Here is an 18,153-nt window from a genome sequence, read left to right on the forward strand (position 1 = left end):
GCCTGGCTGGTAAGCTCAGATTCTGGGTTGATCACACCTCCAAATCTTTCCACTCTTCTCTATCACCATTTCCATTTCTTTTGCTCCAGCTTTCACCCAGCTTTTTATGACATTCACCTGAAGTCCTTCCCTCTATGCCTCTCCAACATAGTCTACCCATTGCTGCCCAGTTACGATCCTTTGGGTGCAGCATTCGTTATGTTGCTCTTAAAAACTTGACCACTTTAGGATTTCCTACACAACATGGCCCAAACTCAGCCTGTTCCTAATCTAATTAGGAACAGTATCATTACTCTTCAATAAATAATCAGTTATATGATTTGCACAAGGTCACAAAGCTGGCAGCTTCCTGTCTCTGTTGTCATTATAAAGAAAAATAGAAATCTGCACTGAGGTTCTATAGTTCATAATATATTGCCCACACATGGAGTTTTGCTCATTGTCCCTGTACTGTAATATGCTTTGTGTGGTTTTACTTTCCTGCCTTGCTTAAATTGTATTCATACCCTCAATTCCCCACACTTCCAGCCGGGAATGTTGTACCATCATAGTCCCAGCTGATCCAAATTCTGGTCTGCTCCAGGGTATACCTTAAAACCACACCTGGACCTCACAGCCCCCCCCCACTCAACTCCCTGGACTTGTCATTGGAACTGCCTTGAAGAGTCAGTTGGCTCATGTCTTGATAGTCCACAAAGTTTGAAGGCACAGAAGTAGCACCTAAGCCAAGCACTTTTTCTGCCACCATTTACCACAAAGGCACATTGCTTTACATGGAGAAAAATCTGTTTAACACCAATATTTAATGACTGAGAATTCACATCTTTTGTTCTCATGAACAAGAGGTACAAGGTTAACTGGAGTGACCAGAAGTTAGACTTTCTGAAATAGTATTCTAGAACAATTGATGTAGAGTTGATAAAAAGGGGCTTTCTCAGGTTGGTTCTCTTCTAGTACTTGAGTTTTCGTCAACTTTTGTTTTTCCCTTCACAGGTAATTTAGCAAGTTTGCAGTGATTCCACTAAAAGGAAAAACTGCAACTTGAAAGCATGTGGACTCCAAAATATACAATTAACAGGATATTTCAGAAAGCCTTAGATTCAGTTAAGGACTTTTTTTTTTTTAATGTCTTTGCAAGTGAGAGCTTTAAGATGATTTTGGATTGTACGTGTGGCAATGTTCCTGTAAAATCAAAAATCCTTGTCAAGGCCAAGAACTCCTGAGAGACAGTGGAGGTATGTAGGATGACTGGAGGGTATCCAAGAAAAGCTGCCACTTCCCCAATTTTATTTGAGTTTAGAACAGCACATGGGTCTACCAAGGGCTTTAAGGTGAGGTAACTGAAGTTCCGTTTTCAGATTTTGCTACTGAATTGTGGAACCCCAGGCAGGTTACCGTCTCTGTACTTTATTTCATGGTCTGGGCCTGAGCCTCCCTCTGTCACTGTGATGGTTGATTTTATGTGTCAGTTTGGCTAGGTATGATGTCCACTTGTTTGGTGAAATACTGGCCTTACTGTGGACATATTTCGTATATGGGACTAGCAGCTACAATCAGTTGACCTTAAGTAAAGGACATGGCCCTCCAGAATGTGGGTAGGCCTCATCCAATCAGTGGGAGGCCTTAAAAAGAAAGCACTCAGGGTTCCAGGATCAGAAGAATTTCTGCTTCAAGACAACATCAACAACTCCAGTCTGACAGCTTCCCCTAAGGAATTCAGACTCAGGACTTCAACATTTTCAGTACTGCCTTTACCAAAGTTTCCAGCCTGTGGCCTGCCCTAGGAGCTGGGCCTTGCCATCCCCCACGCTGAGTGAGCCAGTGCGTTGTAATAAACCTTTCTGTCTCCCATCAAAGAACACAGCAGAACATGAATCCAAGGGCAGGACGCTTCTGAACGCGGGGCCCTGGTCAAGTGCACAGGTTGTGCGCCCACGGAGCTGGCCCTGAAGCTTGCAGAAGCGACCGATTGTCAGCAGGCTCCTACACCTCCAGCGCTCGGCACGGCTAACGTTTACCACTCACTGTCACTCGTCCCCGAAATAAGGACCAGATCTGGAATTGCGCTCACCGTGGATTCCCACCGTGAGGCCCAAACTCCAGCCTCGCGGACTCGCCGCTAGGCTGCTGGTCCTGGCCCGAGAAGACCCTGGAGAGGATAAGAGTCCATCCCGCGCGCCCCGGGGCCCGTCTCGGTGGCAGAAAGCGGCCTAGCAGTCTCACTTGGTAGCGGCTCAGCCGGGTTCCGGGGAGTGCCACCGCCTCCAGGACTACCCAGCCTAGCCGGTGAGGACTAGCGGGTGAGGACGCGTTGCCCGGGAGACGGCGCCAAGCTGCGCACCGCGAGCTCCGGCTCCCAGCCCCAGCTCCCCGCGCGCCGCCCGCCTGGCCTTCCGCGCGTCGGGCGGGCTCCCAACTCGGGTCCGGGGATCCGCACCCGCCTCCCCGCGCCCGCCGGGCTCCCCGCACGCGGCTCCCAGCGCACAGCCCGCCTCGCCTTCCCTGCGCCGCTGCCGGCTCCCCGCACCCGCCTGCTCACGCCTCGCCGCTCCTCGCGCGCTGCTCCCGGTTCTCCTCGCGCGCGGCTCTTCCCGCGGTGTCCCGGGAGGCTCCTGTGCGGGCGCCGCGGGCTCCAGCCGGCATGAGCGGGGACGGCGGGGGCGCCTCCGGTTCCTCCTCCAGCTCCTCCTGCCGCTCCAGGCTCCTCACCGCGACCCGCGACGCCGCTGTCGGCGCCTGCCGGCCCGCACCGGAGGTACTGTCCCAGCGCCCGCCGCACACGGGGAGGGGGCCGCCGCCCCGGTCTAAACACCCAAAAGATCGGACCCAGCCTAGGAAGGCCGGGGCCGGCCCAGGGGTGGACGATTCCCAGGGCGGGCATGGGCGCCTCTTGTTGGTCTTGGCAGAAGTCAACTTTTCTTTTTGAACGGGGAGGTGGAATTATAGCAGAGAGGTCCCTGCGTTGGAAGTGGGCTAGAATGGTCGGCCGCTGCTAGTTCTGGGAAATCACAGACAGGAAATGATGAGTTTGCGAAGGGTGTTTGAATTTTAGGTGAGCTGTGCTCCTCCCCTTACCGTTTAAATTGGTTACATTTGAAAGACAGTGTGCTTGCCCCTGCAGCCCCCTTCTCTGCCCTTCTCTCTAAGGAGCGAATATTTCCTTCATTTAACTTACTGTACTTAGCTACTAAAGCATTCTCTTCCTAATCTGATATGGTAGGATGGATGCCAGCCCTGAGTCAAGTGGCTGGCCTTTTCGCAGCCAAACACTCCAGAAACGTTACAACTCATTTGTCTTGGGATCAATACTCATTTACTCCCAGTAGTCATTTTGGTATTGGGGACTTTCAGGTCTCAGATATGCTAAACAGACAGACAGACACACACACACACTTTCAGGTCTCAGATATGCTAAACAGAAAGACAGAGAGACAGAGAGACAGAGAGACAGACAGACAGACAGACACACACACACACACACACACACACACACACACTTAACACAACCCTGGTTGGCTTGTGTTAAGTATCCACCTCTGGATCTGGTTTCAGGTGTGGACCCCACTACCACCCACCACCATCCTTGGTTTCACTTCTTTTGGATAGAAGTGGGATTGCTGGGTCATATGGTAATTCTGTGTTTAACTTCATGAGCCAAATTTAATGCTGAACTTTTCTTAAGCTGGGTTCACCTATAATCAAATCTACAGTCAAATCAGACCACAGAGCTTTACTAGACTAGAAAAATGTGATTAGCAATAAGAGCAATATTAAGTGAATTGAAGTGGAACAGCTCAAGCATCAGAGAGAGAAAACATGGTTTGAAGAAATTTGCAAATATGATTTTGAAGAAAACAATATAACTTTGTCATGCATTTGAAGTGAGATATGGGAGCTGAAGAAACATTGCTGAATTATGAAGTAGTATCACCAGTTAGCAAAAAGCTGTAAAAATAGTTTAGTGGAAAGTGCTTAGGTATGGGGTCAGAGGCTGAAAGGAAGGACATAAACCTGTGGCGGCTTGCTTTGTCATTGTTTTCATACACTTAGAGGCCCTGAACCAAAATTATGGCTCCAGTAGATACCATCAATGGGCCAGTTTCTTTACTCTCTGAAAAAAAGGGTGAATTAGAATGACTGTGTGATGGATCATTATGAGAAGGAGATGTAATTAGCAGTGCAGTCTATCAACATCTCTAAATTGCTCAAAGCAAAGGAGTTAGAGCTGGTCCTGATCATTATGAAGGAGGTCAAGTCTCTTCCCTTTTATTTCATGCTTTGTACCTTTTAAAGAACCCTTTTCTTCCTCTTTTGGCTCTCTCTCTCTCTCTTTCTCTCTCTCTCTCCTCCTTTTTATCAAATTTAAGAAAGGATATGGTTCTAAAACATGTCTTCATATGAATAAAGGAAAAAGCCACAACCCCCCTCCACCCCCAAAAAAAGGCCAGAAAAGAGAGAAAAAGAAACAGGAAAAGCAGAGAAAAAGGAAAACACAAAATGATGGTGGAAAGAAACATAAGTATATCAGTAATACAATAAATATACGTGGACAAAATGGTCCCTTAGAAGACAAAAATCATCAAATTGGATTTTTAAAAATCCACTTGTATGCTATTTATGAACAATGTATCTAAACAAAGGATATGGAAATGTTGAAACAAAAGTTTATAAAAAGATTTACCAGGCAAATAATCAACTAAGGAAAGCTGATTAGCTATACTAATATTATATAAAATACTTTTAAGGCAAAAAAGCTTTACTATAGGTAAGGAGAGTCACTACAGAATAATAATTTCCACTTATCAGGAAGCTGTAACAATTCTAAATATGAATGTCCCTAATAACATGATCTCAAAATACACAAAACGAAAATTGACTGGAGCAAAAATCTGTAAGATGAAATAGTCAAGTTCACAATTAGAGTAGGATATTTTTAACATACCTCTGTTGATATTTGATAGATCAAGCAGACATTAATCTGGTAATATTACAAGAGCTAAAAATGCAAACTTGGTTAAGTGATTCCAAAGAAGAAGAAAAAAATGAAATTTTGGGGCTATGGCTGTAAAAGTTAACAGATGATTTATTTCCTTTGCCCATGGGAATAAATATCTTTAGACTATGAGATCATCAAATGGACAAGATCTTAGAAGGTATACTCTTTGGTAGGGATTGAACTGGATAAGTAGTTTTCTTTTTTTCCCTGGCTTTAAATGGAAAAAAAAAAAAAGAGCATTATCTTTATAACATTAAAAGTACATTATGGCAATCTAATCACAAGAAAACATTAGACGAATCCACCTTGAAGGGCATTCTACAAAAGAATTGACGAGTACTCTTCAAAAGTGCCAATGTCATGAATGATTAAAAAAGATGACGAAAAGTCACGAATTAGGGGAGACTAAGGTGACATGACAACTACATGGAATGTGGGATCCTGGATTGGTTCCTGGACCAGAAAAAGGATGTTAGTGGAAAAACTGTTGAGATTTGAATAAGGTGTGTAGTTTAGGTGGTACTAGTGTAACAATGTTAATTTCCTGGTTTTAATAAAAATGCCTTGGTTGTGTAAATTGTTAGCAGAGGATGGTAGGTAAAGGATAGACAGAAATACCCTGTTCTGTTTTTGCAACTTTTCTGTAAGTTTAAAATGTCAAAATGAAAAGTTTAAAAATACAATGGATCAGTTAATTCATTTGCACATCCAATTTTATAATCTCATATGTTTTCTCTTAGTTTTTTTTTTTTTTTTTGGTAAGAGTTGGTGTCTCTTGGTAACAATTAGGTCAACATTAATTTCTCTTGGTAACTATTTTCTGACCACCTGGCTTTAGAATGCAAACTGGGATAAAGCATTCAAAGAACAGGTAGAAGAGAATTTTTTGAACACCAAAGAGAGAGTGAGTCTTTATTTGCATATTTTAAAAAGATTATGTGTGTATTTACTTGGTGTTTCTGAATGTAATATGTAGTCTATTTCAAACAATAGTGAATGCTCCTTAGTTTGTATTTGAGTTAAGTTGATGAATTATAAAGACTTACTTTTCTTCATTTTCAAGGGCAACTTTTAAAAATAAAAGTTAACTGAAAAGGGGAGTAACATTTGCTGAAGCCAGGAATTATTTGCTTCCCTTTTCCCCCTTTGTTTTGCTTCCAACTTTTTCCTTTGAAATTGTGGCCTTGGAGGCTTTGATCCAAGGCAGAGAAGTTCAAAGGCGTCACAGAGGTGGAGCACAGCCTGCATCGTTTCACTCACTGGTGCCAGCACAGCCATTGATTAAGTTTCCTATTCCTCCACATTTAGATATTGCTTGAATAAAATATTTTAAATATTGCATTTAAAAGTAAATATCCAAATTATATTTTTGAGAAACTGAAATGACTTCCTTTTCTTCAACTGAATTTACCCTTACATGTTGCCTCCTAAATCTTACCTATTAACTTTGTACAGAAATGTATTTTTCAGCATACTCAAGTCATCAGAGTCTAACCTCAATGCCAGTGCAAAGGGAAACCATTTTAACACCTGACTATATTTATCACCTTTCCCTGTATCACTTCTTCATCAGGGTAAAAGAAATGGATAGTAGTGGAGAATACCAAAAAGGAGATCTTGATGTCAAAATCTTGTGAAAGTTTGAGTAAACAAAATTGAAAACTTAGGCAGAAATGTTGTGCCAGTTTGAATGTATTGTGTCCCCCAAAGCCACTATCTTTGATGTAATCTTGTGTGGGCAGACGTTATCAGTTTTGGTTAGATTTCTTTGAGTGTTTCTTTGGAATGCGCCCCATCCAGCTGTGGGTGATGACTCTGATGGGATATTTCCATGGAGTCGTGGCCCCACCCATTCAGTGTGGGCCTTGATCAGTGGAACTATATAAATGAGCTGACATAACAGAAGGAACTCAGTGCAGCTGTGACTGATGTTTTGAAGAGGAGCTACAGCCAAGAGGGACACTTTGAATGCACTGGAACTGAGAGAGGAGCTTCAGCTTACAGAGACAGTTTGAAGACGGCCATTGAAAGCACTCTTGCTCTGGAGAAACTGAGAGAAGACAAATACCCCAAGTGCAACTACCAGTGACATTTTTGAGGAACTGCAGCCTAGAGAGGAACGTCCTGGGAGAAAGCCATTTTGAAACCAGAACTTGGAGCAGACACTAGCCACATGCCTTTCCAGCTAACAGAGGTTTTCCAGACACCATTGGCCATCCTCCAGTGAAGGGCCCCGATTGTTGATGTGTTACCTTGGAAACTTTATGGCCTTAAGACTGTAACTGTGTAACCAAATAAACCCCTTTTATAAAAGCCAATCCATCTCTGGTGTTTTGCATTCTGGCAGCATTAGCACACTAGAACAAATATGATCCATTAATTGCAGCATAACTGAATCATATGTTGTATTACCCATTTGACAAACATTTATTGAGTCGTAGGAATTCTGATGGGCACCAAGATTCAGACATTTTTTCCTTTGGCAACTATGAAATGGATGCATATTCTAAAGCAGGCACTGTTTTAGATAAGGTCTCATTTTCATAAAAGTCATGTTCTAGTGGGGAAAATAGGCAATAAAAAGTAAGCAAATAGATAAACAAGATAATTTCAGATAGTAGTAAAGTCTTTGGAAAGAGCATAAAACAGGATAACAGGATAGAAATTGAATGGGTTGAAGGGTAGGGGCTACTTTGGGTAGGATGGGTATGGACAGCTCTCTAAGGAAATGACATCTGTGCTCATGAATCATGTTCACAGTCATGAATGGTGTTGGGAAAGAGTATTCTTAGAAATACCAAGAGCTGCTGAAGTCCCTTAGGTGGGAAGGAGATGGATGTGTTTGAAGGGAGGACAGATCAGCTGGTTTGTAGAACATCACTGAATTTGGGTATGTTTGATGTTTACTCATGATCGGATGCATGTTAATCATTTTTGGCACCTTTGCCAGTTCTCAGTGCATCCCTGCAGGAGCCTCATGCAGTTTATTTCATTATTGATGTTATGGAAGAGAAAGAAAGGCTGAAAAATGGTTCCAGATTAAATAGATTTAAGGTCCCTGACAACTAAATGTTGCTCTAAGGGACACTATTGGGCTAACTGGCAAATAATAAGGAATCAATGTTGAATTTCTTGAGTTTGATAACTATATGAAAAGGAACATCCTTGTTCTCAGGAGATATATAGGGGTAAAAGGCCATGATGTCTGTAAATTACAAATGATTCAGCTATAATAATTGTAATATGCAGTAGAGAAAGAAGAATCCAACATGGCAAAATAGTCATCATTTTTTGTGAAGTATACTGCTGAGTTCATTGGACTATTATTGCATCTTTTCTGTAAGATTGAAATAATTTTTTTCAATCATGTGCTTGGCAGCAAATGGGGTTAAAAGATGGAAGGCACTGTTTCTAACTTTATTGAGCTTACAGTTTAAGCCAGTAATAAATAGCAATACATAAAAATTTGGAAAAAGGAAGAAGGCAAGTGTGGCTGGAATAGATATGACTCAGATAAGGATCTAGATGGACAGACAGCCAAGAGAACATAATGGCACAGGACACTCTAGTGGACCAGGGAGTGGCAGGAGTGGAACTGGGAAACTTTGCTGAAGTTCCTGGGGGCAGTGGTGGTGGTGGGGAGGTGATGTTGACTTTGTGTTCCAGCAGGATATGGAGGTGCTGTTCAGTAGACTGCTGGAAATGGGAATCTCCAGTGAAAGATGCAGGTTTGGGAGCCTCAGATTCTGGAAGTGGTTGCTATCACAGGAGGGCATGAAGTAGGCCAGTGATGGTGTCTTGAGTGATGAGGAAGGAAGATTGAGCACAGAGCTCCAGGGAACACCCAGTTAAGGAGTGGGTGAAGGAACGTGGGCTCTGGGAGGGTGGCAGGGACTGAAAGGGAGGGCCAGATAGTAAGAGATGTTTTGGAAAGACCGGTGGTACGTGAGACAAGAAAGGTGAGTCTCAAGGAGAGGGTATGCTTCATGTGCCACACACCAGAGGAAGGTAAAATCAGGTAAGGAACCAAGAGCATCCCCTGACTTGGCAGTTGGGGCAGTCTTCTGAAATTGGAGCTGAGCTTTGGAAGGTGAATAAAGATTAGGGTTGGGAGTGCTGGGAGAGGTTTCTTCACAGAACAGGAAGCCTGTGTGAATAGTGGGATGGAAAGAAGCAAGGTCTGTTCAAGCAACCATGGAAAGCCAGTGTGATTAGAGGGTCACTGGAGGAGCAGTGAGGTGACAAAGACATGAAGGATGGGGCTGATCAGGTTGGCAGGAGTAAAGTCATGTAGGACTTCACAGGAGCTTGGATTTTATCCTCCAGGCAAAGGGCAGTTCCTGGAGAATTCCAAGGCTAGGAATAAGTTCTACGTTTTAGGAAAGACCTCTTTGGCCATAATATGGGTAATGGACTTTGGGTTCGTGGGGAGGTGAGGAAGGGCAGTAAGTTTGATGTCTGGGAGACAGTCAGGAGGCTACTGCGGTAATCTAGACTTTGTAGGGGACTACTTAGGGTAGTCCAGAGGCCCCTCCAGGAGATCTAGATTGAAGAGTTACTTAAGAGTGAGAATAACAAGACAGATGCATTGAAACTGGGGAGAGGGAGATGGAGATTGTAGAGCATGACTCATGCTTTACTTTAGCTCCAGGAACTGGGGGCAGTTGATGTCATTCACTGAGATGGAGAACCTGGGAGAAAGAGCAGTTTTGGGGGCAGTAGCATGAGCTTAGTGTTAGATGTGTTGGGTGTGAGGTGCCTGTGCAATATCCATGACACATCCCACCTGCAGTTAGATATGCAGACCCTGAGCCCCAAAGAGAAGCTTTTGCTGGGTAGCATCATATATTTGGGGACCATTGGCACATAGATGATTCTTGAGGTCATGAATAAGGGAGAACCAGAGAAGTAAGGGCTTTTCTAGGGAGAGAGGGGAGGTTGGTGGGGTGGGGCTGGGGGTGGATTTTTAAGTTAATATTGGATTTTACCATGTGTTGGTTGCAGGTTGAACTGACAGGGAAGCTGATACTACCTGAAGGGAATAGAGTTTTATTGTTATAGGCACCTGAAAAGGAAATCAGTTACTCATTGATGATGAACAAAATATTTGTTGACTGGGAAGAATATTAACCTGGGAGTCAAGAGATCTGAGTATCATTGACTCTGAAATGAGCTGACTTGGTTATCTTAAACACATTTCTTTTTTTTTTTTTTAAATCTTCATTTTATTGAGATATATTCACATACCACGCAGTCATACAAAACAAATCGTACATTTGATTGTTCACAGTACCATTACATAGTTGTACATTCATCACCTAAATCAATCCCTGACATCTTCATTAGCACACACACAAAAATAACAAGAATAATAATTAAAGTTCAACACATTTCTTAATCTCTGGTTTCTTCATGTTTTATGATTCATTTCCATGTCAAATTTTCTAAGAAATATTAATAAACTAATTATAAGTTCCAAAATAATTTGAAGAGGCTTATAATAAAAACATATATAAAACAGTTACGAGAGAGAGAGATGAGTAGAAGCATTTGGTGGAAGAGCTGGATATGGCAGGAAAGTGGTATAAAGCTGTTGTGCCAAATTGAAGGTTTCTGACAGCATATGAAACAAAGAGACTTTCAAGATAAAAATGATGTACATTCATATTCTGGTTTGCTAATGCTGCCATTATGCAAAATACCAGAAATGGATTGGCTTTTATAAAGGGGGTTTATTTGGTTGCAAAGTTACAGTCTTATGGCCGTGCAAATGTCCAAATAAAGGCATCAATAGTAGGGTACCATCACTGAAGAACACCGATGGCATCTGGAAAACCTCTGTTAGCTGGGAAGGCACCTGGCTGGCATCTGCTTGCTCCTAGTTTGTGTTTCAAAATGGGATTCTCCAAAATGTCTCTCTAAGCTGCAGCTGCACTGAGCTCCTTCTGTCTGAGCTTATATAGTGCTCCGGTAAACTAATCAAGACCCAGGCTGAAGGGGTGGGGCCACACGTCTATGGAAATTATCCAATTTGAGTTATCACCCACAGTTGGGTGGGTCACATCTCCATGGAAACAACCTAATCCAAAGATTCCAACCTAATCAGCACTAATACATCTGCCTCCACAAGATTGCACCAAAGAACATGGCGTTTTGGGGGACATAATACATGCAACCGGCACAATTCATTTGGAGAGATCATTTTCTATTCCTGGTTGTAAACCATGGAAGGAATTTATGAACATATCTTTCACATAACCTTGAGGAAAGCCTTGGCTGACAAGTTGGCAGATATGGGTCTGAGCCATTTGTAAATGTGGGACCTCATGAAAATTGCCTTCCCCGTTTCAGCCTCGGTGTTCTCAATGTGAAAATGGTGTATTAAACCATGCTCCAGGCTTTTGACTCAGGATAATGGACTGAGTATGTCTGTTTTACATCTCATCTTAGTTTCCTAGGGCTGCTGTAACAAAGTACCACAACTTGGGATGGCTTAAAACAAGAGGAATTTGTCGTCTCCTGACGTTGGAGCCCCAAATCAAGCAGTTGGCAGGGCCATCTGCTCGTGCCTCTGTCCTGGTTTCCGGCAGTGCCTGGCCAGCCTTGGACATCCCTGGCTTCAGGCAGCATCACTCCAATCTCTGCTTCAGTCATAGCATTTTTCTCAGTGGTCTCTGTCAGTGTCTCCTCTCCCCTTCTCATAAGGACCCCAGTCCTAGTGAATTAGGGCCCTGATCCTGTTTGGCCTCATCTTAATGACATCTTCAAAGACCCTATTTCCAAATAAGGTCACATTCATGGGAACCAGGTGTTAGGATTTGAACATATCTTTGGGGAAGGCACAACTCAACCCATAATGCGTCTTTTGCTTCTCTAAATCCAATTAAAAAGAGGATAAAAATTGTGAAACAGAATCAGGCCACAGGAGTGCTAGGAATAAGTCACTGGCAACCAAGTATTTTCACCATCTGAGAAACACAGAGAGGGCAGCTTCATGATGGTGAGTAAGTGAGAGGACAACCCCCCCCCCCACACACACACATAAGAAAGCAGCAGCAGAGGTTGAATTGTTTCTCCCAGAGGATTTCCAGGAAGGTCCATGGTTGGAATCAGCAGATAGGGATGTGGATTAGGAAGCAGGAATTGATCAGGGTGATTAACTAATGGGCAATGTGTGGACCAGCTGCTTCAGTCATCAGTGCCCCTTCAATTCCCAGGTGCACATAGATCTACCTGCTCCCAATGTATGCAATCCCACCCTGTGCTGTAAGTTAGCACCCCACCCTCCAGCCCCCACACTCATGCACACAAAACATGCAGCCTGCCCTGCCCATTCTGGGCCAAAGCCTTCAAAACAAATAGAAGATGTGTCTATGTAACATGAAGGTCTGTGCCCCTGATAGCAGAAACTTTCTTCGTAAGACAATTTCTCGTAATATTTACCCCTAAAGGCTGAAGTATATTAAACGGTATCTTAGTGAAGCCCCTTCTCTGGAGAACAAAACTTTCTGGGACTCTAATTTAGAGAACCTGAAATGTTAGCTGGTTAATCTATTTCTGATACTTTCTTGTTCACATGTCAGTTTTCTTCAGGTATTTAGCAGATAACACACAGCTCTTTTTGGTGAGTGCCTTGTCTTAGTTAGCCTGAGCTTCTAGCACAAATACCATATAATAGGTTGGCTTAAATAATGGGAATTTATTGATTCCTGGTTTCAGAGACCAGAAATCTAAATCAAGGTGTTGACAAGACCGTGCTTTCTCCATGAAGACTATAGTATTCTTGTACTGGCTGCCTTGGCTTGCATCGCTGCCTCCAGTCACATGGCAACATCCTCTCCTTTCTTGTGTCTGCTCTTCTGGTTTCCACTGACATTTGCTTCCTTGCTCTTTATAAGGCCCCTTGTAATCCAGGTTAAGACCCATGCTCATTCAGGTGGGCCACAACTTAACTAAAAATAACATCTTCAGGAAGTCTTATTTACAATGGGTTCACCCCCACAGGAAGGCTGATTGCGTTTAAGAACCTGTATTTATTGGCGTCTATAATTCAGTCTACCACATGCCTGAAGTACAGCTACTACATACACAGAGAGTATAAAGATGAGAGATTATGTAATTTAGTTGGCCTCTGGAGACAGATTTCTTTCTATAGTAGATATATACCCTTTTACCAATTCAAGGTAATTCATCCCAATCGTCTTTCCCCCCTCCCCTTCTCCCCTAGGGGAGCTAAGTCTCTGCTGTGAAGTGGGTGGGGTTATGACTCATCTTGGCCCTGGGAGAGGAGCCTTCAGGCTGAGAGCACCATCCTCTGCCCTCCTGGGCCCCCTCTTCCCTCTTAATCTTGGCCATCAGTCTCTGGGGAAGTCCTTAGCTTTGCCTGGTTTCTGAAGGTCCAGATGTGCTCCCTGCTCCTTGTTCTCATCCCAAGTCCCTTGAAGTCTGTAGCCCTGTTTAAGTCTACTTTTTGGCTTTTCTTGGGAAAATGGGGAACTAGGGTGTCCATTCCTTACCTGAGACGTGGGTGCTGGGTGTACAGCATGGAACTCCAGTGGCTCAGGGACTTCCCCCACTGATAGTGTTTCTACTCCTAGGAGCTGTGCTGCATGCAGGGCTTCTCTAAGAGGCTTCCATATCCACTGATGCATCCTGGAAGCAGGAGAATTAGCTGGAATGTTGTGTTATCCTCCTCTCCTACCACTCGCCTCAGGTGGTGTGTCCCCAGAGGCAGCATCTAAAAGCACTGGCTATACTCACCCTCCTGTGGTCCTTTTTCCCATGTGTTGGTACCACACGTCCCACTCTAGGTGGGGAATGGCTCTTCATCATGGTTTGTTGTCCAGTCTGTGATAGAGAGGAATAACTTCTGCACTGGGAATTCTCAAGGCTTTGATGTTTATATACAAAGCCATGCTTTTAAATTAAAAGAAAAATTCAGAAAGCCGGTTCTTAAAAATCAAGAGCTCTGTAGCTTTTGACAGCTTCTGTTGATCCTCTAGTATGGGATTGAGCTACATCCTCATGAGCCCACCAGCGGTACTACCTGGAAAATATTCATCCAAGTAATGGAATGAGTTGATGGGTAACTTTATTTAGATTTGACAATTAGCATCAGGAAATAGCTGCCAGATATATTGGCTGTGATGCATTTCGTTCTGATAGTAATTAATCAAGTACTTAAGGTCATTTATGGTTCATGATTTTAAAACCAAGAAGACTGTTTAGATTCCTGTTCGTGAAAGCAAATGGACAGGCCATCATATAAAGGGCAAAATGAACACACTTGCTTTGTTCGAGTTTACAAAGCTGGATTTGTTCAAGACACAGATGAGGCAGTTTTGCTTTGCACCATTTTGACCCACAGACAATTTATTCCTTCTCCGGTTCTGGCAGTAAAATTTATATGAAGACTCTTGTAACCTGATTTAATAGCCTGGTATCAACCTCAAGATCACACACCCTTTTGGAAACACAGGGTAACTTCACTTTGAGTCCTTCTGTACCTGACGAAATTTTTGGAACGGATGGGTTTGGAATCACAAAGACAGGCTGTAGCTAGGCCTAAGATGCTTTCCATAGGCACTCAAAGGCTGGTGACAGATGGCAGCTCGCTGGCAAGGGTCGGTTTGTAACTCCTGCCTGATTTCTTAGAAAGTTGGGGCTGACATCTTCATCAGTATCCACTGAGGCCCCTGATAACTTAGGGGCCCATGAGAATGTTTAAATTTCTTTTAAAATCTGAAGGCAAAAAATGAACATTTAGGTCAAAGAAAATATTTTAATACTCAATATTCATATATTTGTCTTCATACCAATGCAGTCATAAAATGTAATTTTTAATATTTTTATGGAGGAAGAGGCTCTGAAGGCAAAAATACATAGGGCCACAAAAGTCCTAATGTGGTCCTACAAAGAGATGAAACTATGTATAGAAATATATATAAAAAGAATTGATAAGTAATAGAAGAGTTAATACTGAGAGGTAATAGAAAAAGTTGTCATAAAATGGATTGCTCCTTCAATACATTGATGTGAAACCCATGTGTTTTGAAATGAAGTCCAACAAGACTTAAGTCTCTCTATGACAATTTTATGTTGCTAGAGAGTTCCCCTTTTGCAAGATGAGATAAACCATATTTCACGTAAGGGAAATATTTTTGGGGAGCTAATTTGAATAAATAGCTTATTAAAGTTTGAAGCATACCACTTATCATAGGAGCTGAAATATCACATCTTGGAAAACTTTCACTTTGAAATAATTTTTACAGTGTTTTATTAGATGGAGTGGAAAAAACCCATTTGGGAAGAACTCTACAATTTTTCACATGTGGAAAGAAATATATAGGATAATTGTAAATAAAATGTCCCAACTAGTTGTCAGTGGAGATTTTTTGTTTCCCTCATTCATCTCACAGAAGCTTATTCCATATGGAACAATGTTCCTAAATCTGCATTCTTTATTAGCCCTGACAGTTACATCTAATACCTTCCATGGAGATATACCCAATAAAAATACTAAAAAACTGCTAGTTGCATGAAATAGGACTTGTCATTAATTAACTTGCCTGTGACTTTCTTTGAGTCCAGCCCAAGAAATTATTTAGCTAACTTGAACAGATTTGTGTGTGTGTGTGTGTGTGTGTGACAGAACTTTACGTTCAAGTAAAATACAACCTCCTCAATTGACTAGACCCAATCTGTACATTTATGAACGAGTAGAAAGCAGGATGCATCTACCAAAAAATGGTTGGAAGGGAGATTTATGAATTTATTAAAGTTAAACTAATTCTTTGAATTTAACATTAATTTATGGAAATGTAAGTCATTATATCAATGGCTAAACTTGCAGACAGCGGCATTGAGAGTCAGAAAATAATCAGGTTTAGGGAAAAGCGAGCATTTCAACTTTCAGCCAGATATCTATGGAACAATAAAATAGTGATTAAGAGCATGGGCTTTGGGGTCAGGCAGTGTTGGTTTTGAATTCTGGCTGTGCCAGTTCATTCATTCCTTCATCCACTCCTCTGGTACTTACTGTTGCCCTATTCTGAGTCAGGCTCTGGGAATGTGGTAAACCAGACAGACTTTCTCCTGCCACTGTGGACCTCTTGGCCTAGTGGGGGAAGCATATATTAAATAAATAGTCATGTAAGTTAATAATACAGTCACAATGAGTGACAACATGAAGGATACATACGGAGTGCCAAGAGAGCAAATAACACAAGAACCTAATTTAAATTGAGGGTCAGGGAAGGCTGGTTTAAGGACCAACACAAGGTCACAGTGCTGGGGCAGAGTGAGAAGAGGGAGAATGGTCCAACTGTGGTCCAGCCTAGTGATGGAATATTGTGCAGCTGTTAACATTTAAAAATATATAAAAATATTAAGTGAAAAAGATAGGATCCAAAACTGTAGTTATGGTATGACCTCAATTATGTTTTAAAAAAGCCCAAACAATATGTATGTATAGGGAAATATATCAAAATATAACAGTGCTGTCTCCGATTATTGAGAATATGGGTGGTATTCTTTTTTTTCTTTTCCCATGATAGAGGGCTCAGCTCACCAAACCACCAGTCCCCTATGTCTGTGAGCACATCAGCAACCATCGAGGTGGGGCAAGTCAGTACCCCTGCATTCTCCACCAGCTCCTCAGGGGGGCTCTGCATATTATTTCCATGTTTTTTTTTAATTAACTCTTCTTTTTTTAAATTAACTATATCAAAAAAATAAAAAAAAAATACAATAAAAAAACATTTCAAACAAACCATGACAAGGGAGTAAGAAAAAGACAACTAACCTAAAATAACTATTTTATTTCCAACATGTTCCTACCCTACCCCAAGAAAATAGCCTAATATAGCAACATTCCTGTGAATTTGTTCCTACCATACCCATCAGAAATTAACAAACCGTAGTCCTTCCTGGGCATTCCCAGAATGCTAAATTTACCCATGATAGCTTATGTGTTCTTATTAATTAATTAATAAGATTAATTAATTAATCTCTATTGCTAGTTCCTCTACATTCTACATTACAAACCATTTATTTTACATTTTTCAATGTTCATATTAGTGGTAGCATGTAATATTTCTTTTTTTGTGCCTGGCTTATTTCGCTCAGCATTATGTCTTCAAGGTTCATCCATGCTGTCGTATGTTTCATGACATCGTAGTTTGGACACTTTTATGACCTTAGCAATGTAAATTTGTAACCAAATAAACCCCCTTTATAAAAGCCAATCCATTTCTGTTATTTTGCATAATGGCAGCATTAGCAAACTGGGACACCTTCACAGGAAAGGCAACTCTTGAAATGGGCCCAGACTTTCATCAGATGGAGAAGGAGCCTGGGGAGGAAGCAGATGGTACCTTGAGCTTGTGACTTGGAATTCAGGCTAGACATTGGGCATTAGGGCAAAAACACCGGGAATGTTGATTTTGGCCAGGTGAGAAGAAATCTGCTTACCTTAAATAGCTTATTCCTTACCCTTCTACCTGTTCTTAGCTACCTGCAACTTTTGTAGGTGGGGAGGGACCTGTTCGGGTCTACGTTTCAGGATGACTGCACTGGTGGCTAGATTAGCACAAAGGGAGATGGAGGGAAAGGAGAAGAGTGAGGAGACTATATTTATTTTCAGTTGGAGCTTTGGCAGAGCCATTTTTAATCATAACTTTGAAATACCTTTAAATGATTACATCAGTTTAGCAGACATGAAATTTGAGAGCTTAGTAAGTTGAGGTTAGATATCTGAGGCTTAATATACCCACCCGGACATATTTTACTAGTCTCAGCAGGAAGCTGGGTCAAAATGATGAAGAATGTGTTCTTAATACCTGGGCAAGGGGTCTCAGAAATAGTGTTTCTGATATTAACTAAATTAATGTGCCCAACAATATAACTGAGGATTGGCTGAAGAATATGCATTTCATTCATTCTACTCTCTCCTTCAAAATGACCCTTGAAAAGCCATTATGAGCCTGCTCCAGATGGCTTACTAAACAGGGGCGTGTATGCCACCATTGGATTGCTTTTCAGGGTTTGAAGCTTGTTGTGATTTCCTTGTAGTGAATAGTTGTGCTGTCACTGGCAACTTGTTTACTTTACCTCATGAATGCAGTGAATTGTGTGACTCATGTTTCCCTGCTGGGAAA

The 18,153-nt window shown here is 42.1% G+C and overlaps 1 protein-coding gene across 4 annotated transcripts in view; it reads left to right on the forward strand.

Annotated features, from left to right (window-relative positions):
• The first annotated feature begins 2,297 nt into the window (after window positions 1-2,297).
• CCDC170 (coiled-coil domain containing 170) overlaps window positions 2,298-18,153 on the forward strand; it is a 107,097-nt gene continuing 91,241 nt past the window's right edge. For all 4 annotated transcript variants that reach the window (XM_037819572.1, XM_037819598.1, XM_037819581.1 and 1 more), the window contains exon 1: window positions 2,298-2,755. In XM_037819572.1, coding sequence (XP_037675500.1) covers window positions 2,642-2,755 — 114 coding nt within the window. In that variant the 5' untranslated portion in view covers window positions 2,298-2,641. The remainder of the gene's footprint in view (window positions 2,756-18,153) is intronic.

This window comes from Choloepus didactylus, chromosome 2 (assembly GCF_015220235.1).
Source record: "Choloepus didactylus isolate mChoDid1 chromosome 2, mChoDid1.pri, whole genome shotgun sequence".
Taxonomy (NCBI): Eukaryota; Metazoa; Chordata; class Mammalia; order Pilosa; family Megalonychidae; genus Choloepus; species Choloepus didactylus.